A 26,953-nucleotide genomic window follows, 5' to 3' on the forward strand; every position below is an offset into this window, starting at 1 on the left:
AAGTTTGCCAGAATCCATCCATTCTTCATTTGCTTCGGCTCAGAGGGGTTCAGTCGATAGCACTTACAGTTCATTGAAACCAAATGCAGGGTGTAAGGGCATCTCCAATAATGCTTGAGTGTCCTCACATTGCCTTAACTCCAGCAGTCCTCAATCCTTCATTTTCAATACAATTGTACAGACACCCTGGGGATTAGGGCTCTTTGAAGTCATAATTGTCATGGCTGTAATGAGCCAGTTTTCGTGGTATCAATTGTCCATGCAAAATGAATGTCTGGGAAAAATTATCATTGCTTTCGGGCATGAGCACAGAGGCATGGGTTTATGCGCATTCTGAGGAAATTTAGTCATGCTCAGTCCATGCATTATATCCACAAACCTGTGGGCATCCACACCATAGCCCTTAAACCGTCTTTTGTTTCCGCATGAAACAAAATCAGTTTCCAAGTGCTTGCCACTTTCCACACCAGGCACTTGCTTTTAGCTTTTACCTCCCCATTAACCCTGCGGCACGGAGGAGGCCCTTTGAAGTGCCACCTTGCTCTTCTGACCTGTCTGCTGCCTCTTCCTCGGCAGGATGAGAGATTCGGAGAAGAAGCGGAGCAACCTGTTCACCAACTTCAAGAAGAACGACCGAGATCGCAAGAAGCTCATGGACATGGTCCTGAAGCAGCTGAGGGCACTGGTCAACAACGAGCAACCCTTCAGGGGCTAGGAGGACACACCCCACAGCCCCTCCGCCATCCACCACTGCTTCTCCCTTGCCTTGTTTAGCGTGGACATGCTTCCGAGGATGTGCGTTTACCATTCTTGCCAGAGCCAGCGCCCAGGGATATGATCTTGCAGGTGATAGGCACCGTGGAGCCGCTTATGGAAGGATGGCCGTCGGTCGTCAGTTTATGCCATAAGAACAGCTAGAGTGTCACGTCTGTTGTGATCCCTGAATATACTGTCGACAGATATGAACCGTTGCAGATTCTTTATGCTGGAGACTTTGAAAGACAAAATTATGACAGACTGCAGTATGGTGGTTAATAGTTTTGACTGACTCTAAATGTTAGCCTCTCTTGATGGGAAGTAACAGGACATCACTGGACTTCTTTGAGTGTAGAAGTTTAATATCAAGTGTGAAAATGTACTGTCTGGATTACAGAGCACGGCAATTCTGTGATGTTTTAGTGAACACATGTTGTCTCTGTGAGACAAAACACTCTGTGTGACATTCAGTCTTTCGGAGATTCTTCAGTTTGCTGGTACCCTCTGCCTGGTCTGCAAGCGCTTTTAACAACACACGCTGCCACAGTGTGTAAGCATCCATTGTGACAGTAAGCTGGTCGTAGTGTTTGAAAATTGTAAATGCTTCGTTCAAAAAACCCTGTGAATCAGATTGCCAGGCGCCAGCGATCTTGGACGGAGTTGTCAGCAAGCAGCGCAAAGGATGCACGGCTCCACTCTGAAACTTTTTTAGGACACTTCTACTTAAAATCTTCTCAAGACGGCCATTCTGTGATTTTCAGTTTTAAGTTTTTATTTTATTGCATGTACAGAAATGCATGAACGCTGTATGCATGAATCAAGCTGTACAAGTGTACATTCTGATAAAAAAGAGAATATATGATTTATATTTTGGAATGCACTATAAATTGCAGTAGGAAAAAGATGCCAGTCAATTTTTGTTGGTACTTGCAAAGTGGGCAAGGGGATGTGAAAAAAAAAAATTAGGTCGATCAAGTTGTGACATGCGCTTGTCAGTAGAAATACCGATAATTCTAGGGACTGTATTCTTGACGAAACTTGACAGCTTGCATACTCCAGTATTTAAAGTTGAGTTATTGTACTTGTAGAGCCGGTACCCCGGTGGACTTTAAGAGGCCATTCCTGAGTGTAGATGGACATTGCTTATGTTGTGAGAGTTTGAACAGTGATGTCCAAAGTTGTTCAAAATAACGACACATTGACCGATTTCAGTGTTCAAATTTCCATAGTATTTCGTTGTACAATTTGGGTGCAGACTGTCACATAGAGCATACATGTATTTGTGTGAGGGAGCCAGCACGCCCATTCATAGTGATGTATCTGGATCTTGAGGGGGAAATTTTGTTTTATTTTGGGGTTTTTTAAATGACTGTCCAGCATTTTTCATCCGTGAAAAGGAGCCTAACCCCCATAAGAAAGGAGGTAATTCTGTTTGTGAAATGCTGCTTTGCTTTTGATTACTTAAAAGGAGGGGGAAAAGGTAACTTTGGGCCCCCACCCCACACACAAGAACACGCCACGCACATGTACACAGAATGTCTACACACAGAGTGGCTCATGACATGAAATCGAACTTGCAGTCTTGCATTCGTATGAGAGTTCAACAGGTGTAAAGTTGGCATGATTCTTCTAGTTGTGTGGTGACACCGTTAGCTGGAAATTCCATTCTACTATTTGGTGTCACTTCCTCTGCAGCTCACAAGATGGGTGGATAAAATGAAAAATGACATCAGCAGATCTGCAAACTGAAAAAGTGAAAAAAAGCGTGGCCTTAACCTTCATGCTCGGTGAGTGAGACTGCAGATTTTAATAATTGCATAGAACAGGAGTACACATTCATGTACATGTCGGTGGCAAAGGCGGGGTTGATATGACCTGTATGCAAATCTAGCACTGCTCATAAGTACTTGCACAAAGGAAATGCTAATATACCATGTTAATGCACTAACCCAACTGCACACTGTATTTCTTGGAAATGCTCACATTATTTCTTTTGCGTGGTGTGTATGTATACAGTAAACATGGCGCCGGTAGTTTCAGTAAGATTGAACACTGTTGTATTAACCCTTGGCGACGGGAACTTTTTTCTGAAAGCCGACTCCGAGAATTCCAGCCTCGCTTGGCCACGAAGGCCGCCTGCCAAGCACAAATTCTTGGTTTTTGGCCCTGCGTGCTCTGCACGCTTTGAATTACACAGTGAAAAGGCTCATTATTCGGTGGCGTTCGGCTCTACTCACGCTTCCACATTCCCGTTGCCTATTTTCAAAGTGGGGACTATTGTGAAGCTGGTAATTATGATGCAAAACCAGTCTTTTCATTTCTGGGCTACACACAAAGGCCAGTCACCATATATACTAGAGCCAGGGTCTGCCTTCTTTCACCGTGTTTGCTCGAGCGTGGGCCGAGAATAATAGCTGAAAAGCGGGCTGAGGATCTCAATTTTTATGGCGGCTTTTACCGTCATCGTCGCTAAGGGGTTAACATTTGTATTTGACTACATTATTTGATTTTACAGCAATTTACTGTTATTCCACTCAGACGCCAAAGAGACAACATCAAAGCATCAAAGACTGTACAGTTCACAAACTACCGTAAATAAACCTCTTTTTATTGAAAACTACAATTGTATAAGAATGAACACAGAAGTATGGAAACAGTATGCAACGTGATAAACACTTCATGGGCATTAAATTAAACTATGGCAGTGACATATTTCCCCCCATTCTTCGTCTACTCAACTAAGCAGAGGAACTGCTTGAGTTCACCTTATTTATAGCTTATATTGTAGCCTCAAGTGTACAAAATCCAGCATAAAAGCCATTTGTACATGTGCATTGCACAGTAGTACAATCTAGATCCAGTTTGTTTTTGACAATTTCACGCAGTTGGGTTCAAGTCCAGAGCCTGAAATTAAGGCCTCTGTAGATGCCTACATGTAAATACACATTGTCAAAGAATTTTGCCCCAAACCTGGCAACTCTAACAACACTGCAGTTGAAGACTAGACTGGCACTGTGTTATTTGCACACGTGCTTCATAAGGCTTGGGCGTCTTACAGCCTTTCTGCTCAGAAAGACTTCTCGTCTTGCAGCCCAATTAGTTCTCACCAGTTCATGACTTGGGAATGCAGCAGATATTTCAGTTATCTTATGAGGAATAGAAATATAGGCTGACAAGACCCAGATTTTGTAAGATGGTGTTCTCACTGAATGCCATTGCTGGTTGATCTTTCAATCTTGCCCAAACGTACTTATTAGTTATCACACAAGCGTGATAACAATTTATCTTCAAGAAAACTTGATGTGCAGTGAAGATGTTACAGGGGCCTATGCATGCAAAAGTGCCAGGTTTGAATATACAGTCAACTTCACAGCTGCGCGTTCTGCTTTTCGCATGAAAACAGCACAATGCACAGAGTTAGAATAGTGCATCATCGGGGTTTGATATGAACTGTGCAGTACAGTTACAGGTCATACTGTTGCCATGGATCAGAATTGAGAATTCAAGTTTGCTTCAAGATAGGTACATGTAACGATATCCAAATGCAGTATACACGTATTTTGATTTTAACAAGTATTCAGAGATCTGCACTATTACCAAAGATCATTTTAACTTTCAATAACCTTCCATAACTCATGTGATCTATAACTGTTCATACTAAAGACAATCTGTGTCCCCAAAAGAAGATGCATTTGTTGTCTTTACGTTGTGGCAATATATTGGCACTGAAATGCAAAACAAATTAGCTTTGATTGGCTACCATGTTATTGGCAAGATTGTGTGGAGTGTGCTGAGGTCTTTCGCCTAACCGACTCTTGGATTATTTGGAGCGCATCAAGGGAAGATGCAAAGTGTGTAGCAACCAGAGGTACATGTAAGTGATAATTCCAGCCTTTTTCTTAGCCTTACAAATCCAGAAGAATATTGATTGCCTTTGCAAAAAAACCATCAGATTTGGAAACAAATTCAGGTTAAAATTAATGGCTTCATTTGTACTTTCATTTGAATTTAAACAATACTTCCACACTGCCCTTTGAAACAGTGCTCAAATTTCAATTTTTTTTCATAGCCATTCTCCCGTTGGCAAAATAACTGCTGTGATTTTAAATCATTTTAAGCACTTCATGTGTCATTGAGTAACAAAATAATAAAAGTCAAGATGAATACTTTGGAGTCCCTTTTTTAGCTGTTTCGAAGAAAGATTTCTGCAAATGCCAATTAGAGCTTTACATGGGTGTAGCTTGGAGCTCAGTTGTCCCCCATTTTCATTATAAAGGTCACTGGTCATGCTTCCATTGAATCAAAATGCAGATGGGCACCAACGCGAGCAGACATGGCTACCACGTTTAGCCATCTGCATGTACAGTGATAGCATCGAGCTGCACACTCTCCAGAAAGCTGTGATGGTTGCACGAAAGCTCAAGTGTTACTATCCTCATGGGGAGGGAGTCCCCACAACGTTTTGGGTCCCCACAAAATAGGTGAAATGTCGAGTGCATGTCCCCACAACTACGGTACGGGAGTCCACGTACATTTGTTTATCAGGACACAGTACCTGGGTACCAGACTGTTTATGTCAAGAACCAGTGTCAAGCTATGGGACATACGACCAATAACCAAGTCTCTCTAGAAATTACTGACATGGAGTGACTTTTCAGAAAGTGACAAAGAAAGATTTCAAAAAGGTTTCTGCTGGAAACCTTTACAATAAAAGCCAGGCTGCACCGAAAACCTTTCAAGTCTGTGCCCAAAAGAATTTTTGTTTTGGGTGAGACAGAACTGGCAACTTAAATGCCTTTTTCATGCATGCTTTTTAAACTTTTTCTTCAAAGTATGGGTTAATTTGTTTTCTTAAATGGGTATCTGGCTACACTCTCTATTGAGGTCACTGGTTCTTGTGCTGCCCGTCATAGTACACCGCAACACATGGCTAGCTGTCAAGCATATTTCTGGAGTGGTTCTTCTCCACATTCACGGAAAGCCAGTATGCCATTAAAAAGTGACAGGGTCATTTTGGTCTTGTTTTTCATTTTCTTCCCTGGTTCCCTCGTAAAGTATCTCTAATAAGAAATGCTGGATGAAACTGGGGGAAGGAAGATTGGATCGGTCACGGGAACTGGTTAAAGATGTTAAAGTGTCCCTTGACTGGACAGTCATAGGTGAGGTGACCCTCCTTGCCACACTTGCTGCAGAAGAAAGTCTTCCCAAATTGGGACTCCCTCTTCGGTTTCTGAACACTGGGGGTCTCTTCCTCGGGGTCCGATTGTCCGTCGGACGTACTGGCCCGCGGGGCGTACTTCTTGAACACGGCGCACTGGCGGGTCCGGTGCTTGTCACTGCCGCACAGAGGGCACAACATTATTAACTGCTCGCCAGATTCGGTGGACTGGCATGGCAAACCTGAGAGTGGCTCTTCCCCCAGTGATGGTGAAGTGACATCTTGAAGCAGGTCCCTTGTGGTCGCTCCTTGGTTGGAAACCCCCTGGCTTTTTGTGTCCGGAATGCCATCAGCGGGTTCCACGTTGCTTTCTGCAGCTTGGTTTCCCTCGACAACCACTGCCTGCTCTGCTCTCTCAGACTCCGGCACTTTGAACCCCGTCTTTCTGAAGATGTCTTGAATGCGCTGCCCATCTTGAGTGTTTGTCTCCTCAAAGTAATCAGCAGTGATGTCGACGGCTGGCTGAAGGACTTCTTGGAAATTGCTCATCTTTGGTCGGGAAACTGAATCCACACAAATTGCCTCTGATGGAGTTGTTTCACCAACCAGGAGATCCGGTGGTGCTTTTGGGTCATCATCCACTCCGTTTTCCTGAGATTGTCCCAAGTTTTGTGTTTCAATTTTGCCAGCACTACCTCCTGGTCCAGAGTTTGAAACAAGACTTACTGTGGATGATACAGTGTTCTCTTGAGGCAAGCCAGCATGAAGTACCTGCTTTGTGTCTGTCTCATTCTCTGACTGCTCAATGGTACCTTCTCTCCCTTTACTGCCTGTGCCCTTCCTGGCGGCAAGACTCTGGGGTGCAGTGGTTGGCTCAATGAATGCCAGCGGGGAGGTCATGAAGCCAGTGGCAGGTGAGCCCCTACCGCTGGTTCTGCTGCACGGCTCCAGCCTCATCACGCCCCTACCGAAGGCAATGGGACTGATTCTTTGCGGCCCTGCGGCCGAATGCAAGAGGCTAGACAACCCCTTCCCTGCCTGTCTATGAAGAGCTCCTTGGCTCGGGTCCTTGGTGGCATCCAGGTTACTTGGGACACTCTGCCTGCCTAATCTACTCTCTCCCGCTCCCTGGGTCTCCAAGAGGACTTCTGAGGGTCTAGAGTTTCCCAATGACCAGGCAGCTGGAGGTTGCTGCTCCAGATCGCTGGTGCTGTCCGACTCCTCGTCCCAAAAGTTCTCGTGATGGCATGGTGGCTCTCTGTATCCAGCACTCGCACGCTCTGGGTGTCCATACTCTTCTGTGGCATTGTGAACAGCACCACTCTCTGTCCCAGTCGGAAAATCGGTTCCGTCCGTCGAGGTCTGTTCCTCACCCGAAAGCAGTCTAGGAAAATGACATGAGACATGTTGGCACTGTTCCGCAAGCTTTTTTAAACATACATGTATATCATTAATGAATAAAGAAGACGTCGGGAAGATTTAGAGAAGCAACTTTATCTGAAAAATACCTACTTGTCCATTTTTTTCTCTCGCAGTAAAACCAAGCTTTAGCTGTGCAAGAAGCCACACATGCAAGAAATATATACTTCTTTGCAAAATTAACACAAGTAAATGAGATGTAAGTAGGAAAGGAAGAGGAAAGTGAGAACAAATGAACATATCTTCATAGAAATATCATAAACGCAACAGAACCGCCTCGTTTTTTTAACTGCAGCAGTCTTTATGTTACGGCAATTTTCATCCAATTTCGTCAAAAGAACAGCTCCTAACAGAATAGCGCATCACAAGACACTGGATTGCTTTGTTTTGGTAATGGTCCTTGTTGTTTGAGCCTTGTTGAGGTGTATGACAAAAAACTAAGATGATTAGCAGGGCTAGTGCTAGTCTCACCTACTGCCGTCGTCATGTTCGCCATTTTGCTGGTCTCTGATACCAGCAGATGCCTCAGAGCGGTTGTTGTTGCTGTTGTTTGCCGATAGCTGGCTGGAGGCAGAGCCATCTGTTTGCTGTTGGGTATCGGGGAGGCAGAACTGTTCAGCATGCTGTTCTGAGGCGCAAAGGCTGGTGACGCTTACTTGGCTGGACGTTGCAGTGGTCAGTTCTGCGGTACTTGTGGTCGGGACAGATAGCGGTTGCTTATCAGTCGAGCTGCTTGCTGAGCTGGTGGACGGATTGCTGTTGGTGGAAGGCATCGCTTGGTCCTCAGGCGTTGGTCTCGGGCTACAGGTAGATGATAATTCCATAGCAGCTCCTGCTTGTGCGGAAGGACAGGTGTCACTTGGGATGGTGGTCTCAGGGCCAAAACCTGATGAGGGCATCGCTGGGACTGCAGAGTTGGATGTGGGACTCCCATCTGTTGGTTGCCTGCTGGAAAGCTCGAGGCTGGCCTGGTACGGGTGAGCCACAGGAGGAGAATTCTGTTCTGCTCCTTGGGGAATGTCCGCATGTGCTGGCTGTCCGCATCCGCGAAGTTTGGGCTTGCTCATTAGGGCATGATTTGCCGCAGAGCCTCTACTGCTGAAAGCCATGGTTTCTTGAGGCCGATTTAGGTACACCGGAGACCAACTATCACTGGTTGAAATGGGTGCTCCCCAACCAGACTGTTGCCAAGTGGTCTGGTGGGTTGCAGCCAAGCCATCGCTGATGGGCAACGCTGGAATGTGGGGTGCATGAACAGGGGCTTGATCAAGCATGATGGCCCCCCTCTCTGTTATCTCTCTTGTCGGAAGCTGAAACTTTGCAGTTGAGCCTACCGCAAGGAAGGTAAAAACAGGTAGGAATCAATACAAAACATCTGTTGAAAAACTACCCTTAAAACTCCTTTTTCTGGCAAGATACATGCCACCAATGGCCCATCATTGTCCAGGATGCTCCAAGATGTTTTATCAGAATAACCTTAAGATGTGTATGTAATACCATAGTGAAATGGAATGAATAAGGACAGTTAGGGCTAATGAATTCAACTTCTTAAGAGCCAGTTGATGTTCCAACAGCAAATGCCAAAAATAAAGCGTGTCTTAGGTCGTTCAGGAACAGCAAATACGCACGTTAGGTCTGCCCTATCAGCGAGGCTGTACGCAGTCATACACATGCTTTATTTTCTGGTGACCTTGCCCTTTTGAGAAACCGAGCTTACTTATTGCTTTAAATGATTTCGCTAGGTAAAGTCTCGGTCCAATTCGACAGATCAAAATGGAAAATAACATTCTTGGATTTGAATCTTGTAACTCTCACATCATATGTTACTAAAAACTGCTTCAAAATAAATAAAAACTGACGAGATAAAAACACACGGAACGAGCAATGTCGCTCAGGTATATGACAGCAATACCCACCAATGCGGCTTGGTGATGTCCATTCCGTTACAGTCATGCTGTCACCACCATTGACAGCTGGTCTTGACTGACCGACAGATGAGGCATCTCCACCACCAGTTATTCCCAATTTTGTCTGCGCCATATCTTCACTGATTTCCTTTCCTCCGAGATGGGTTATGTGTTCTTGCACTTTTTCTCCCTCCACTGCGCTGTGCCTCTCCTCAGGCACTGGTCCGTCATCGGCATCGTCTCCTGTTTCTCTTCCAATCTTGGAATCTGATGAGGACTCCGTCTTGAATTCTGGCAAACCCTTCCAGCCCACGGCTCTTAAAAGCAGCAGGTCTAGCATGGCCTCCTTCACATATCTGTGCCAGAATCGAAAACCCAGGAAAAGCTGCCTTTCGTAAATCTTGTTTTACCTTTTTTTAATTGGGTGGAATTCTCTAACACATCCCAAAGGATCCAGGAAGATTTTGAATTTTGAAGGACCAAGTATAAATGCAATTATTTCAGAGCAACCCTTGAAATTACACTTTTGTGTTTCCATTAACCTTATTTTCAGTTTTGTTTTTCATTTTTAATCTGTACTTTGGTGCCTCTCTGGTTTTTATGCTGATGAAAATTTGCATATTCATGAGCAAAACCGTGATGTCATCACAGGCACTGAAGCTCAATGTTGCTTTGATATTTGCACAAAAACTGCTGGAATTTTTCATATTTTGCTGAAGAAAATTTCCATTTCTTTGGCAATTTACAGTTGTCCAAGTATGCAGCAATAAGCCAGTGAGCAAGCTTTTTGCAAAAATATTTTCAGAGAGCAAATTTGGCACTCAAAATTTGAACCCGAATACACATATAAACTTTACAGTCTTCCCCGATACATTGCGGCAACTGCACCCTCACTCATCCAGAAAGTTTGGATAATTTTTAATGTTTCAAATAGTCTTCATACATTGAACAGCATACAGATGCACAAAAAGTGAGTCTCAGAACTATTCACTGCGTGGACCCTGAAGTAATCTGGCAGCCAAACTCCAACGCACTGGTTTACGGCTCTGTCAAAAGCACTTTAAAAATGTTGACAAGGAACTTTACAACAGAAATCAGTGTACTGTGGTGGATCAATTGGTGACAGCAAAAATATTGAGAGAGATAAATAATGACGGACGGACAAGTTCAGCCCCTGAACCTACCTCGGCTGGTTCCCTAGCACCTGGTCTCTCAGCAGTGTGTTATACCTCTCATCTATTTGGTTGCCCAGATGGGGACCAGTGACAATGAACAGCGCCCTCAGACAAAAAGTGTAGACACCAGTCAACATGACAGGATCCTCTTCGCTATCCTGTTAAAATGTTTCAATTCCAGACTTTCAGTTCTTTTTTAAAATTTATATTCCACAGATATTTATGGTACACTGCAGGCTCCTGAAAAGCTAACCCTGAAAAAAAAATATTTGGGGTCAATGTCTGGCTGAATTTTTCGAACCGCTCTACCCTAAGATGGTCCAAGGAAGAGCTGGCTGGCGATTCTGTTCTAGATTTCAAATGTAATGGTGAACCCATTCCGAGTAGTTTGTAATACAACCGAGTGAACATAATAAATCTAAGTGGTACCAGTTGCATGACCACTGCCCATGGGCAGTGCCCCATTTTTTGCATACATGTAGTTAGACCATCAAACAAGTGTGCAGCAAAAAATCAACGCAGACAATGCATGTGATCTGTTATATGCTAAAAGAATTGATGGGTAGGAGAAACCCTCTAACCATAGAGCTATACATACCAAAACCTGAGCGCTGACTCATGAACAAAGTGATGCCTATTGGGCGTATCCATGTTTGTGCACAAACCTAGAAGTTTCGAGCAGCTTTTGTACAGCTATTTGCATATCTGCGTCTAAAACGCCGCATCAACGAGGCCGATATGTGAAAACCTAAACGTACAATCAGTAATTGACTGTTTCATTTCGCTCTGCGTAAACACAAACACGTGCGCATATGCACTGGAGATAATTTTGGCGTGACTTTTTGTGATCAGATTTAATTGGTATCCAATGCGCGTTGCACTCCAAGAACATAATTCAATATTCGTTCTATCCGATTTCGAATGTTCCACAGGCACGCACAAAGATTCAAAATGTCTGCGCCCAGGACGACATCACGTTTCCTCCGTGCTCTCGTAACTTAATATAGATCTATGCCTCTAACAGGAGAGTCTACTGGTGGTAATAAACTTACAACTCAAGGACTTTATTTTACCTGTGCACTGCATGCGATCCACTTAGCGACAATCAAATCCAACACCCCATCCAGGATCTCTCGGAAACTGTGGTTGGCACTGCGGGACAGCACAAACAGGTTACCTACCACGCTGCTGTATGAGGCATAAAGCTTCTCCTTATTGGTTGCTGTGGATACCTTCAACAAATCACAACACAAGGTCTTAATTTCACAGCATTCATGGAGGGAGGAGAAAATACACTGGCGTCTTAAACGTTTAGAAAGAATCGCAACGTCTAAGATCCTTGAAATGAAAACAGCGACACAGCCACGCGTAATGTGACCTACGGTACATACATGTGCAACTCAGCTGCTGAAAAATTTTCAGCGGACTCCACCCCTGCACTTTCTTTTAGGGAGTCTGATATGAGAGATGAAGGTTTAGACACTTCAGCCCTCACCGTCTAGCTTCATTTGAGACGGTTATAGACGCTAAGCTCATTATCAAATTGGGCACATGTTACGAGCGATCCATACTTTGTGTATGCTAGAGGTATAAACCTCTGCAAGGACATCTAGGAATTTCTGTTCCCAGTGAGCATGCTCGAGAGCTATCCCTGAACTGAGACACCTCTAGCATGTTGCCAACAGCAAATCTCACATGCACTTCTGCATGTCAAGAGTTCCATCAGCCGCCAGCACTGTGCTCTTCCTATGAACACATGTTCCAGACACTTACTAAAAGTAACTGTTCAAAGACAGTACTCAAAAGAGCCATTGATTAAATCTCCAACCTCCAAGACAGAGTGGGACCACCTTTGGGTAACTGAAGAATCAAAAGCCAAGCAATAAAACAGTTTCAATTGGTAAAAAACAATCGAAGTTGGGGCAGTGTGGCGAGGATGCAACACAGGTGATGTCGAGAAAAGTCTTTAGCCATGCAAAGACAGGATTTTTGCGGGAAGATGGTCCCTTTTAACAGCCTTTACGCGGGACACCAATCCAACCCCTCCTTCTGTTCATTTTATCAATTACCAAAAAAAAATCTTCAATCTGTGAACCTAGCTGTTCAACACTGCAATACTCAATAGCTCTGTACCATAGTGACGACACCAAGGTCTATGAATACAGCCAGGATGGTAAGGATCCCCATGACAGTGTTGACAAGCAAGGGGATGCACCCATCCTTAGCCAAGCTTTGGCGTGCCACTTGGTGGTCAGGTACCAAGACAGCATTCACAGGGTGGCCGGCTTCCAGCCTGCTTCCGCATCAGCCCCTCTGTCCTCTCTCGCTGGTCTATTGATGCCTACTCTTTCAAGCCACTCACGGCAGCCAAGGGTGGGACGTTCACTCGTTCAAATGAAAAAAGTTCCAAATCCATTGAGAGACTTTCCAAAATGTTTCAACGTAACTGCCCCTTTAAGAGGTTTGACTTTTGATAGGTGCAGTCGGGCGTTCTTTTTTATTGTAAACGATGCCTCTGAAATGTAATTTTATTTTCGGAACACTTTACTGCTCGGTCATATCAAAGGAATAACACCAAAACTTTGTATTAACTAGTTAGATTGTATACAGTTTGCTGTGTTTAAAGTTTTCAATGACACTGTGGTAAGGGTGGATCATTTACATGTTCAAACGGTATGGGAAAGGTTTCTAAACATTTTCCAAATTAAATGTAAATTACCACCCTTAACAGCAGCCTAGATTATATGGTTGCAATGAGCTGTGGGATATGAGAAGATCTGATTGGTTGGACAGACAAGGACAGATATACAGGTCAAGAGACTTGCCTTCCTGACTGTCTGTCCCTGTATGTAAGATTGTTTCTTTCAGAGTGCTACATGTACATTCTGGGTATATTGAACCAATCACTGCATCTCGGACATCTCTCCTCCATTTGCAAATACCTCCTCCTGAGTTTCTTCTGTAAAGACCTGCAAAAGCTGATGAATGACTCCTGATTTCACCGTGAGATGAAGTCCTTCACTCGGCATTCCTCCTCAGTAAAAGTATCCGACCGATCCCTTTTTTAAGGGCCCAGCTTTTCAACAAAAGTGCAGAGTACCGGTCCGGTAAGGATGTAATTATTCCTCTCCTGTACAACAGGCTGGAAAGGTTCAACAGAATTCAAGACGCGGTCCTTCTTATGCCCGACGACAAACTCGACTGGTAACAGTGAGAGCCAACATGTAATATGGCCATTTAATATGGGTGTGCATTTAAGGGTAATTTTGGTACTAGTTACCCGTTTTATGTCAATACGGGGTATCCAAGTACCCTTAAAATACAAAGAACATTCAACAAATGGCATTGCGTGCAATCCCAAAAGACCATGTGCCCAAAACAGGGCTCTTTGTTGTACATAGGAAGCAGCACATTGTTCTAAACATTAGCGTGGAATCTCCCCCCCCCGTTATATTAAATGAAGTATTGCCTTGAGTTTGTAACAAAAGTAGCTCCGGCGATCTGTGAACCAGAGTTATGATATGACTGCGGGACTGAGTTTTTCAGCGTCACGACGATTTTCAGCGATTCTGCCCTTCACTGTTGAACTTCACATACATTTTATGGGTGGATTTATTTTCTGTTAGGGATACCCGGCCCAAAAAAATGGAACCGGGTTTTGATATCGAGAGGCAGGTACCCGGTACACGCCTACATACACGTACTTCACCCAACAGCCCACAAGGGTAACATACTCTCATGGAAGAACAAGGAGCAGTCGAACGTCCTTCCAGTGAATGGTGGTACAGCAAATCTTTCATAGGTGCGCATCAGCCGCAACACCGCGGTGTGCATGTAGACAAGTCCTTGGATGCACAACTTTATATGTGCCTGATTATTAAAGACAAGAGCAACAAAGAACTCCAACCTCCAAACTGCAGATTTTGAGCCCACCAAAACAAGGCTAACCGAGGCCAACTTCAGATGTTTGCCTCATTTCGACAAAGGCAAAACAAAACTCTGCCTGTTTGTACGGAGGCAAAACTTGTGGTTTCCTCTTCTGCATGTACCAAAAACACGACAATTAAGCTTCCATCTCAAACATGATGAACGCATCGAGCATCCCAAGTATTTCAAGAACATATTGCTCGGTCAAACGACACCTGTACCACCGAGACGACTCTCACCTTTATGTACTGCATGTGCCTCTTCATTAGTGTGTTTGTTAGATCTTCTCTGAAGTTTTTGGGGTGATGTCCTACGGGAAATGGAAGGAAAAGTAGAACAAGGTTGTATTCTCCTCTTTCAAGTTATGCAAAAGGAAAGTTGTGTCTATTGAAATGCAAAATATTTTGGCTCGGTCGACACAGCCATTTGACGAGGAAAAAAAAAGGAGCACATGTTACAACACTGAATTGCTTCAAGAACTAAGATGCCAAAATTGTAGAGGATGTAACATCCAAAATTCACTTGAATTTGTTGGAGTGCCTTCTACTTATCTGCTGAGAACCATTAATCACTCTCTGCCGGGCGACCCGTTTTCGAGTACATAGGCTTTATATGCAGAGCCGGGGAGCCCGGAACTGGGACAAAAGAGTTGGGCCTTATAACAAAAGACTGTGCTCAGCACAAAAGACTGAGCTCCTGGGCATTACTGATGTTTTTTCGCTCTCAATAGTGGAGATAATCCAGCCTTGTTTTGAAACAGTATACCACGGTTTGAGGCATTTAGAGCGAACGGATTACCACCGGGGACAAAAGCTCTCCACCACCGCAGCGATGAGCCACACAGCACCGCTGCACGCTAATCTGGCCCCTATTGAAAAGAGGTCAGCAGTGCATGGTGCCGGTTTTGGGAACAAAAGAATCTTACATAATACCGCACAATCTGGGCTCTTTTTCCAAGGCTGCAGGCCGGGCTGAAATATTCAGGAGTCAATGAATTTTACCTGTCAGCTTTAGAGTAGTGCCCAAAGAGTCCTTCATTTTGGTATAAACGGCCATTAAATGAAATGATGAATTTTTGAAGAATTTTGAAAACGGAAAATCTTGAAAAGGACCAGGCATCTTGTCTTGCTCAAGAAAATTCCACCCGGAAGCAAGTGGTTAAAATCCTCCGAAACGTACCAATGTAAAAAAAAGGCCCACATAGCACATTCTTTGTACAGAGGGACATCTCTCAACGTCTATAACAATGCAGGGTTCTCAAGGAAATTTAGAAATCTCAGTCCAAGACTTTTCCAGGACTAAAATATGACAATTTCCATGACATTGAACATCGTTTTGCAGAACAAGTGGTTAGGTCTTATGAAGTAAAAGATAATTGATACTATCCTCACAGGGTTATAGGCTGAAAATTGATCAGTATTCCATAATCCTATCCAAAGCAGCCCATCAAAAGTAACCCCTACGTGATCCAGATTTCCATAACTTTTTTATGACTGCTTTTTTATCTAACAACAGGATTCTAAGACACCCTATTTTTTTCCCCCAAATTTTCTGTTTTTCCCCAATTTTCCATGACTTCCAGGACAACTTTTTCCCCAGGATTTTCTCTGACAGGGGGAACCCTGTATATGGCATTTCCTTAACTCCTGACAGAAAGCCTGTTTTCAGTCAACAATCTTACCATGAAGCTCCTGAATCAGCTTGCAGACGGCCTCCACTGCCTCCGGCCGCTCCATCCCCCATCCCAGGATCTCGTCCAGGGCGACGAACTGCTCCTTGGGCCAGGGGAAGCAAGCTAGACGCCCAGACTCTGGAGCAAACAGAGAGGAGGGCAAACAACATCTCAGTCCCGAGGGTCGTATTTTCAATTGTATGGGTAAATCTGAGAAGTTTCGTTTCAATCTGCCAAAGGGGTTTACGGGCATGTATGGTCCAGACTCTCCCGTACGTCAGCCGTAAACTGAGCATGTCAATGGACCAGGTTAGCATATTGGACCTATTCATCTCAGTAAAATGCAAGAATGGTACATCCGGTTGTTATCAAATTTGGTGTCAAGTTTACCATGACACAAGTGTAATGAATGCTAGCTATGATACAAAATGCCTTGTAATGGTATCAGGTAAAAATTCTTTGTCAGGAAACTCCAAAGTTGTCGATGTTAAGTGATATTTGGTCTTCCAGGGGAGTTTCCCATTCTAATGTTAAGCATGTAATTTCTGTCCATGTTTCAAGTTACAACACCCTCAACAAATATTTCCATTTTGTTTTCCTGTATGGGGTGAGGGTTGTTCAATGAGTTCCCACAGCCACGTCCTGTGGAGGCGCCACTCACACAACCTACCTGCCTTCATGATCTCAGCAATCTCGGCAGCGGCCTTCCCGGCGTCCTGTTCGTCCTTCAGATTGCCCAGGACCTTCCTGACCTTGCGGACGATCTTGAAGCTCTGCCACTCATACTCGTTCTTGGTCTGCTCCTGGGACAGTGCCAAAGTCACCACCTCTGGGGGCTGTCTGGTGGGGTTTGATGGGCCGTAGGCCCCAGCAGGCTTGTTGGGTGGAGGCGTTCCTACCATGCCTTGACCGTCTTTCCTCGTCATGCCACGTCTGTTATGGAATTAGAAAAAATAATATTACAAAACAAAGCAGTCAGGGAAACAGTCAACATTTCCAAAGGTTTTTGAATACTGCATATCGTTTTTTTTAATTGCATCAACAATGAGGAGAAAAACAGGATGAAAAGAGCTATTCCAAGCTGCATTAATTTGCATGTGGCCAAGGTTCATGAATAAAGATGACCAATGTTGCCTTCCTATGAAGACTCCAAGCAGATATGATATGGCAATAGAAAGCGTATTCACAAGTGTTTGAAGGATGTGGTGGTATAAAAACATTACTTCACACCAAGGGCCCTGAATACACAAAACCAACTTTCATCTGAATGTGCACAACCCACATGCTTTCACATAGGAACTTACTGTACACAAGGAAGGGCGTGGATCAATCACTTTCACCTTAGTCTTTTTTCATGAAGATGAGGTGTGCTCAACCAAAATGTCACATGCAACACCCAGACTGCTACATGTACATGTAATCCTGCATTCAGACCAACCTATCGGCACCTTTAGGTCTCAATCACCGGTGAATCCAAGAAAACAATGTAGAACTCAATAGCTGTAAGTGGTAATTGAATTGTCCCCTTGCATTTGTCTACAGGTTTATGAAGTGACTTCTTAAAGGATCACTGCAAGGCCTTTTCTTAGACTCACTCTTTGTGCCTCTTTATACTCTTCTTCAACGTAAGGTAACTGTTTGAAATCCTTCAGGTGTGAAATGTATTGAAAGGTGCGCTTTGTTACACAGTCAAAATTCTCTGAGCTTTTCTCAATACGCGAGGGCGCTGTTGCTAAGATGTAACAAGGGAAGAAACTGAATACAGTTCCATGTTGAAAGTTCAAATCCAAAATTTGCTCCTTCAGAACATTTAAGGGTAAAGATTGCTCCCTAGCTTATTGCCATAAATACTTAACACAATAAATTGCCAAATAAACGGATGTTTAGGACAGAAAGATAATAAAACATTACAGCAGTTTTTGTGCACAAATCAACGCAGCATTGAGGTTCAATGCTCAGGATGACATCACATTTTGCTCACGAATGTATACATTTGTATTAGCATAAAACCGCAATGCTCCAAAATACAGGTTAAACTACCCAAACAAAAATTGAAAATAATAACTGAAACAAAAACAGGTGCAATTTCAAAGGCTATAGTAAAATAACTTTAATGCATGCTTCCTTTAATTTGGAATACTGGTCTGAAATTCCTTTTTTTCCCCCAACTAAGGAAACTAAGAAAGATGTTTTTGTCCATTACCCTTTTGCCTTGTCTTTCCTGGCCCATGGCTTCTGCCCCTCCGTGCCATCTCTCTTCTGCTTTGGAAATCCTTTCGACTGGTCCTGCCATGTCTGGCCAGGGCTGCCTCGGCCGGTTGGCTGGGTAAGCAACGATGGATCCCCTGCTGCGGGTGGGAATGTAGCTGAAGGACCTTGGACGCCCACTGCCAATGAAACAATTTATGAGCATGCCAGTCTTCTTCGGTAGCATCCTCAAATGCAAAGAAAACAATAATCTCACCTTGCACACTGAAAACACCAGGCAGCGGACTGGGGTTGTTGAAGAGAAATCCGTAAAATTTGGGACTGTGAGAGCTGTACAAAATGCTGTAACTTCTAAGAACTTTCAATAGCTACCGTAACAAGGCACTAGTTTTTCCCACCTGGTTTTGAGGATGTGATTTTGTAGTTATTTAGGAGTTGTTTAGTACGTGTTGTGCAAATAACCAAAAGTAAGAAGTGAAAAATAAGATCTCTACAGAAACAAAATCTTGTGCACTCATCATGCAGCATGACAAGTTTCAAGGGAAACTGAGTTGGCTATCTTCGTATCACTTGGAAGACTGCCAATACATGTGCATGTACCTCTTATTCTAAAAGGTGCAAGTTTTGTTGCTTTTCTTCTGCCAAGTACCTTCAACCAAGAGAAGTACACTCAAGGAAAACAGAAACACACCACGTACAAATTCTCATATTTTAGGAAAAAGGACCAGCATTGTAAAAAATGGTGTATGTTCTAATTTTTGAGCAATTATCGCGTTCCACCACTCAACGATTGTGCGTCTTGAACAGTGCTTCAACACTGCTGGCACCTCCGCAGATCGTCCCCGAGCTGGCAGGCTGCAGGTCACGACCGCTGCACAAGACTGTGCCAACTGGTTGTCCCACCTCCGTGACAGGTTCCAGCACGCTATACGCACCGCCGCTGAGACCATAGGGACACACCACAGGCAAGTGAGTGCAAGAACCATTAGGAATCGTCTCCAAGCTGACGAGATCAGACCATATCGACTGTATTTGGGCTCAGTACTGACACGCCGACATCACCAGGCTTGGGTCCAGTGGTGCACAGCACACCGATGCCGGGCATTGCAGAGATGGTCGCAGATGGTCTTCTGTGAGAAGAGGTTCCAGTGCTTCAGGGCCAATGGCAGACAGCGTGTGAACAGGAGACGCCACGAGTGGTACACTGACGCTTGTGTTTGAGTCAACCACCGGGTTGGCCAAAGTGTGATGGTTTGGGTTTGCATATTGGCCAATCAATGCACTGACTTGGTGTTCATCGAAGGAAACCTCAATGCTGCCAGCTAACACGACGAGATCCTGAACCAAATTGTACTGCCCTTACTGGAGCGAGTTGGGGGTGGTGCTGTGTTCCAACAGGACAATGCCCATCCCCATGTGGCTTGTGTGTGCGCCAACTTCCTGGAGGAGAAAGATGTTGAGGTGTTCCCATGGCCAGCTCTCAGTCCCGATTTGAACCCCCATCCAGAATGTGTGGGACTTGATTAGTTGTCTCATCTGACAACAAGATCATCCCCCAAAGACACAACAGTAGCTGAGGGTGGCACTGGAGGAAGAGTGACCTGCTATCCCACAGGACAAGCTGCAACATTACTGCCGATCCATGAAGTGGCAAATTACAGCTGTTCTTAACGCGAATGGAAGTCATGTTAATTGTTGAACTGTAAATGCCACTTTTGAGAGCGGAGGTGCTAACTTGTTTTGTGGTTTTTTGGGTTAAACTGAAACAAAGATTACATGCAGATTACTGGGCTAAAATGTAAAGGACCTACATGTATATGTGGGCCTCTGACACATACATTTGATTTCACAAAATTCGGGCATAACCTAAAAAAAAAGTCAGTGGTGCATTTCTTTTTTCCTTGAGTGTACATGCACAGTTACAATGACACAATCTTGAAGTTGGCATGGTGGAAGATACAAGTAAAAGAGAAGGCTATGGATGGCCGATCATACAAATTGGGTTCAGGTCTGTTCAGGTCTGTAGTCAAGGATAAGTTCAACTGTATTTCTGTGTGACAGCAATACTTACTGTCTTCACATGGGTTATACCCTCCGCCGAGGGGAATGCTGTCCCATACTTCATCTGGCAGCGCAGCGAAGGCTGAGCCGTCACCTCCAAGACGAGGAGAGGGCTTTGATTTCTCCGGGCGGACTCTGTATTTTGGCCGTGGCTGAAAACTCAGGGGCATTTGGATGAGGTCTCGCAATGGCTCCTGGGGAGGGCTTAGCTGACGCTCAGCATGCAGCTTGACGGGGTTAGCATGACTGAAAGGGGTAGTCGGAGGCCCTAAAGGGGGTACATGTCGTGGTGGTCCCGGGAGGGGGACGCCAATTGGGGGTGGGGGCTTGGATGTGTCAATGGGCTGAAGGGTGAAGGGATCTATCAGTGGGGGAGAAATGCTTGGCGGAGAGAAGACAGGAGGGACAAACGTGGGAGAAAACATCTGCTGCTGAGCCGGTTGGCTGGATGAAGCTCGCTGCTGACGTTGTAACGGTTGCGAAGGTTGGGGTGGTAGTGGCTGGCATGGTGAGCATGGTGAGGGTTGCTGTTTCGGCTGCTGCTGGACCATCTGCTGCGGGGAAGGCTGCTGCTGCTGATACGGCAGCTGAATTTGCTGAGAGGGCTGGGGCGAGCGCTTCAGAATCTGTACTCGCTGGAAATGTTGCTGAGGAGGCACTGGTGCAGGTGCAGGCGCGTGGAGCTGCTGTTGCATGGTCTGTTGTCGAGGTGTTGCTGCAGTGGTTGCTGTTGGTGAATGTAGTTGTTGCTGTTCAATCATCTGCTGCTGCTGCTGATCAAAATTTACAAACCACTGTTTCTTTTCATTGGCTGCGTGAAGAGGGAGATGGCCCTGAGTTCCGGGAGGCTCAAATTGGTTTGCAGAGGGCTGCTTTGCAGGCTTATTAGGCTGAAATTGTCTCTGGTACTCCAGATGAAGCACCTGTTGATGCTGCGCATGCTGGTGCAAGGAGCCTGGGGGTTCCATGCTGTCGGGTCTGAATGAGGGGCGTTCACTGTGTGTGAAGCCTGGCCCAAGATTAGCAGCAACTCTCAAGCGGGACATGTCAGAAGATGCTGGACCGGGCTCTGTGGAATCAAAAAATTGTTCTGAATGACAAGAAGTTTTGACAGCTACATGTATTCTTAACATCTATTTATTATTCAAGTAAAATTTCTTCTGCTCTTCTGAAAATAACAGTTTTTCACGACGAAAAATACTTTAACTATGAAGGTTTCAGATCATTAATCAATTGAAATAAAATCCAGGGTAACCCAGGCTGACATGGGGCTTCAATTCTTGCTGGCATCATTTACTAGCCAAGTCAGACCGTGTCTGCTTGGTACATGTATCTACTGAGGATGTCCCCTCTTAGCAAATTGGAAAAGCAGCCTGCCACGATTGGTCAAAACTTTGACAGACCTGATTCCGAGAGCTGTGGACATGTGCACGTACCCACACACATGTACATGTACACATGCATTATGCAAGCAATTCACGACACATGCTGAACAGTGTTCAACCAGTGGCATGTCTTGAAGAGGTCAAATGCTTTTCAACTTCACCACTGGCAACTTGTACATACCCTGCAGATACGTGTACATGTAAATCATTGTACATGTACATGTACATGAGGAAACACATCTGGAAGCCACAGGGGTAAGCTCACTGGTGATTCACAAAAACTTGACTCAACTCACGCATATCAACAAATGCATGAAAGACTTTCTGGTCCTTTTTTGCAAAAGTAAATTATTAATATCTTTTGCTGCACGGATGTCAAACCACCATGACGCCACCCCTCTATGGTACATGTACATCAATGCAACATTTTGTTGGCGCCCTGTATTCACAGTACTTGGAATCGATCTTATCATGGAAAGGGATTGAACTTCTCAACCACTGATGGAAACACTGACAATTACTTAGTTTCTGACTAGGTGGACTGACTGCTGATTGGCTGCTTGCGTGCCGGGAGGTGGGAGAAGGAACATGCTCGCTGAAATCCACAGTCACTCCACGCCCCACTCCAGGTGTACTCTGCATCGTGGACAGACCTGTTACAAGAGACAAGTAAGCAACTCCTTATAAATGTTTGACAGGGAAACTGACAATAAGCAAAAGTGTCATAAATACACATCGGTGTTAAATCTCCCCGACACAAAGTAATTGTACATCTTGAATTGTACATCTTGTCTGCAGTACCTGTGCTACATGTACATCTGACTCGGACCGGCCAGCCGACCCCTAGCAAGCTTGGTAGTCGAGTGGTTAAGATATCTGCACTAGTAAGCAGGAGGTCCTGGGTTCGAGTCCCACCCAAGTAACTTTGTGAAGTTTTTCAAGACTTCTCAGACAAGCATTAATTACAGAGTGTCACAAATACACATCAGTGTAAGAGCTAAACCCGTAATTACACGTAAATTAACATCTCCCCAGCACAAAGTACGTACATCTTGAAACATCTCAACGGGCCCTCCCCCCAAAAGCGTTGTTTTCAGTTTTCTTTTACATGGCATCTGAAAACAGGGTAGATAGGTTTAACAGATTCATGGAGATTGACAGGAAGGTACATGTACAAAACTTTTTTTGGCCACACTTTTAACGGTTGCTATTTAAGTGTACAGCTGAGTTTTTTACTGATTAAAATTAATGACAGCGAGAGAGATCGGGTGGCATTTGCTTCAAATGAAGTGAACAACACTTTCGGGGGTACTAGTTGAATGCATTTATCAATATGTCCATTGAACCTTTCTGCACCACATTCAAATTCACATAAGAAACATTTTTTTCTTCATTTCCAATTCACATTTTTCCAAAATTTTCTCCCAAGAATTTAAGATTATGCATCAAAATAGGGTAGATCAGCATAGAGGAGGCCATTTTTTTATCCTTTTTTTCGGCCTAACTACATGTACAGGTGTACAATGTACACTGTAGATGGCACCAGAGGAGCTGTAAATGCTATGTACATGTAGCTAGAAACACCCAGGCATGGCTGACTGGTTAAAACATCTTGCACGCATTGACTCACCTCCGGCCAATGTTTAAACACAGGCAGTCCGACAAGTCTGTGGAACAGGGACATGTGTTGAACTTTGAACTTGGCCACTGTGCAAGGCCAGTCATGATAGCAACTAGCACTCTGTGGGCATACCTCAGAGTGTTAGAAAGTGGAGGTCGTGGCTAGAAAGATCAAACAAATATTGCTTAAATGACTCCTGCAAATCAGCATAATTTGTGGCATTTATTTGTAAATAGTGTACTCTTTTTGGCTGCTACATCTTTTGATTTCAGTCAAAACTTTTGGCCCAAAATAATACAATCTGCAACTGGCTGAATAACAGAAGGGTCAATTAATTACAGAAAATACTTCCATCATTTTCTCAGTAAATCTACACCATGGTCATGGCCTACATGAATGCGGTACACATGAAGGTTTACTTGAGGTAGGCTTAGCCAAGGGCTTCATTACATTATGACCTCCAGGGTATTAATTCACATGTGTAGCAAACTTGTTCACCCCTTTTACCAGAGGAGATTGACATTTCATGCACATATTTGTCTGGAACAGCAAAAAATTCTAGGTTAAGAAGAAGCAGTGTAGGCTCCATGTTTATAGAAAATGTTTATCACAGTTCCACAGTCTACACAATGCTGTAATCATCCAAAACAAACTTCTTGAGTGGAGACTTGTGCTGTATATGAGCCAGTTCGGTATTCCAACAGTGCATGCCCAGACTGAAATACGTCCAAGGTTATTGGGGAACAGCAGCACACCCACACGACTGTCTGCCCTACCAACACAGCTATACGCCAACCCACGCGTGCACTTTTTCCCGAAAGACCTTGCCTTTTTAAATTAAAATTACCCGACTGGCTCATTGTAAGTATGCGCATACATGCACCCTCACAAACGCAAATGTACAGCCACTGCTAGTCTGGTTCCCAGACCCAACGGTACTGAATGTTATTTGGAGCCATCTTTGATACAGCAGTGGTGCCAGCAAAAGTTGTAGGCTTCACACTAGACGTTCATTTTGGAATTTATGATGGCGGTGTTTAGCTGTGATATATCTTCTTATAGACTCTTAACCGGGCATTATTTTGTGCAATTCCATGCATGTATGTGAACAAAATTCCTCTTCCCTCCCCTGAAAAAGTGTTGTGGACAAGTGTTGTGGCAGTTCCCTAATAGGCCTAATTAAGTCATCTGACATCTGATACCCAACCACAGGCACAGAAGTTTGTTTGTTTGTTGTTTTGGCATGTTTCGGGGTGAGAACAAGCATGACAAGGAAGATTTTTCAAGTGCACATCAACTGAACATCGCTGAAGTCATGATTTACTCAGACACGACATACAAATCCAGAAGAAAAGCCCGATGTATGGCCTCGAGACACGCCTTGCCTTGCTGTATCAAAGATAGTTACTTCGATGGTTACAGAAACTCTGCATGCTCCGAGAATTTTCAAAGGGTCGTGACGATGTAACGACGGCATCTTGCGACCGTCTTACTTGTAAGCCGATAGTGATACCATCAGGAGGCGCGATATGCTGCATCCAAATCTGTTGTCTAGGGCTAGGTCTACATGGTCTAGGCATTCACCCCTTGGACATACATCATGATGACACGTTAACAATGGAACTAGCTGTAGCTCTGGAAGCCCGTTACGGACACGGCCTGAGACAGATTGTAAGATCTTACATGTACATGTAGTTATCATCCTGCCTCTGAAAATGGTCAAACCGAAATGCGGTGCAATCTTGTGCTCAGCCATTGGCCAGCCCGACCAATGGGCAATGTGATAAACATAACGGCTTATAACAATGGTGTGATCATCGTGATCACTGTTGGATGGAAACGACAAATTGGTGAGTAAAAAAGTTAGATTTTTCAAAGAAGGGCTTTCTGTAGGTACACAGTCTTATGGTCTGAAGCTCCTGTGCACACGTAGCCCTAGTCTGAGTAACTTGAACCCTACAAATCGCTTTTTTTAACATTTGGACATGGTCGGGTGATAGTAGGGTCCAAGAAGTACATGTACTTGCCATAGGCTTTTGCTTTTATTTATTCATTCACTAAAAATAACTCGTACCCTGAGTCAAAATCCTTCAAATTCACCTCTAAAACTGTCCTTAAAATGTCTAATGTGCCTGTCTATAGATTAAGTGAGAATCAGAGATTCCAATAAGGATAATATGGTTTACTCACATGAATACATGTATGTGTGGGAAGAAAAGAGAAATTTCCCCTTCAAATCGGAAAAGCTCTTGTTGACAAGCTCCAAGACGCCATCCTTCCTCTAATTAGTCAAACAGCAATTTGAACTATAATCCTGTTGACGACGTCAAAGGGCGCCGGCCTAGCGGACCATTCACAGAAAGCAAGCTGTGTTGGCACAGGCACGCCGACAACTGTTTCTTGAGCAGCGTAATGTTCAGTGTACAGTTTTGATTTGGTCACAGCCACCAAACTTTGCACCGCTCAGGAAACAGTCGTTGACATACGTGTGCCAACACAGCACGCATTCTGTGAATGGTACACTAGCCCGGCGAGCCGTGACATCGTTCACAGGAAACATATAGGATCTAGGCCTAGTTCAAATCATTATTCAGCTATTTGAGGAAAGATGGCATCTTCGAGCTTGTTGACAAGAGCGCTTCTGATTTGAATAGGGAAATTTCTCTTTTCTTCCCATAGGCCTATGGCTATGTGAATAGGCTTAAACCATTATTATTAGAATCTCCGATTCTCACTCAGGCTACTCCATAGATAGGCACAATAGAAAATTTAAGGAGAGTTTTAGAGGTGAATTTTGACTCAGGGTACGAGCTATTTTGAGTGAAATGAATTAGGCCTAGACCTTATGGAAACAAAAATCTATGGAAGGTAGGGCCTAGGCCTACTGTACTCGGACTTTACATGCCCGACCATGTCCATTTATGTTACACATGGCAATTTGTACATGATGTGTCCAGGTTACTCGGACCATACTGTCCCTGGTCCTGTCCATTGACCCAAACATGCCGAATTAATGTGGCTCCAGCATGTCTAGTCATCAATTGAAGCAAGCAATTTACAGGTCATCAAAAACTAGGTCAAGGCTTACTCATGTTACTTGTACTTCTGAAAGCTTTACGTCAGAACTTACCCTGTACACATGTACGTGTGGTCCTGAGTTTCGAACTTGTTTGCCAAATTGAAAAACTACATGTGGGCCTACGTAACTGCACGGTATTCCCCGAGAGACGCACGGTACGCGCACGCAACCACGCCGAAGTAACAGAGACTGGTAAACTGCATGTTATGTGTAAGCTCAGCACATAAGAGAGGCCAGGAACCGAGCGCTTTTCAATTCGTAAATTGAAAATGCACGAAATAGAGTGGTCGATACCACGTTTTCTACGGAGCGTCTGGCAGGTACAGACTCACTGATACACGGTGTCATAAAAGTTAGCCGTAACAGTACAGTAGGTATAGGCCTATAGTTAATGAAGAGTCTTTATTCACGAAGAGGTGATGATGGTTGGGAGGTTGTGTTTTAAACTTCGATTGCTTTTGCCCAAAAGTCATGATTGGGCGTCATGGGCGCTGCCAGTTTTTTTTTTCAAGCGCAGAGGGGTATAGCATTCACCAGAACAGAACGGAGGAAGGAGGTCAGTTCCGTCCAAGGTTTTTTCTAGCA

The 26,953-nt window shown here is 44.3% G+C and overlaps 2 protein-coding genes across 7 annotated transcripts in view; one reads left to right on the plus strand and one right to left on the minus strand.

Annotated features, from left to right (window-relative positions):
• Positions 1–3,468, plus strand: part of LOC110985089 (exocyst complex component 6B-like) — a 30,759-nt gene extending 27,291 nt beyond the window's left edge. For all 4 annotated transcript variants that reach the window (XM_087144744.1, XM_087144747.1, XM_087144745.1 and 1 more), the window contains exon 18: positions 577–3,468. In XM_087144744.1, the coding sequence (XP_087000870.1) occupies positions 577–715 (139 nt within the window). In that variant the 3' untranslated portion in view covers positions 716–3,468. The remainder of the gene's footprint in view (positions 1–576) is intronic.
• LOC110985090 (uncharacterized) lies at positions 3,330–26,554 on the minus strand. 3 transcript variants are annotated; one of them, XM_087144742.1, is made up of 13 exons: positions 26,420–26,554; positions 23,299–23,450; positions 22,190–22,321; positions 20,294–21,352; positions 18,218–18,401; positions 16,685–16,947; positions 16,024–16,152; positions 14,582–14,652; positions 11,489–11,647; positions 10,425–10,573; positions 9,250–9,596; positions 7,805–8,663; positions 3,330–7,298 (listed from the first exon to the last, which is right to left on the minus strand). In XM_087144742.1, exons 3-13 carry the CDS (start codon positions 22,308–22,310, stop codon positions 5,864–5,866), a joined length of 4,776 nt encoding a protein of 1,591 aa, XP_087000868.1. In that variant the 5' UTR covers positions 22,311–22,321; positions 23,299–23,450; positions 26,420–26,554; the 3' UTR covers positions 3,330–5,863. The 3 variants fall into 3 exon arrangements, with proteins under 3 accessions (XP_087000868.1, XP_022101532.2, XP_087000869.1); XM_022245840.2 differs by lacking the exon at positions 23,299–23,450 and having other exon boundaries at positions 26,420–26,517; XM_087144743.1 differs by lacking the exons at positions 23,299–23,450; positions 26,420–26,554 and having other exon boundaries at positions 22,184–22,315.
• Between the last annotated feature and the right edge of the window lie 399 nt (positions 26,555–26,953).

The sequence above is a fragment of the Acanthaster planci genome, linkage group LG13, assembly GCF_054643075.1.
Source record: "Acanthaster planci isolate LZ-2023a linkage group LG13, COTS_SCS, whole genome shotgun sequence".
NCBI lineage: Eukaryota > Metazoa > Echinodermata > Asteroidea > Valvatida > Acanthasteridae > Acanthaster > Acanthaster planci.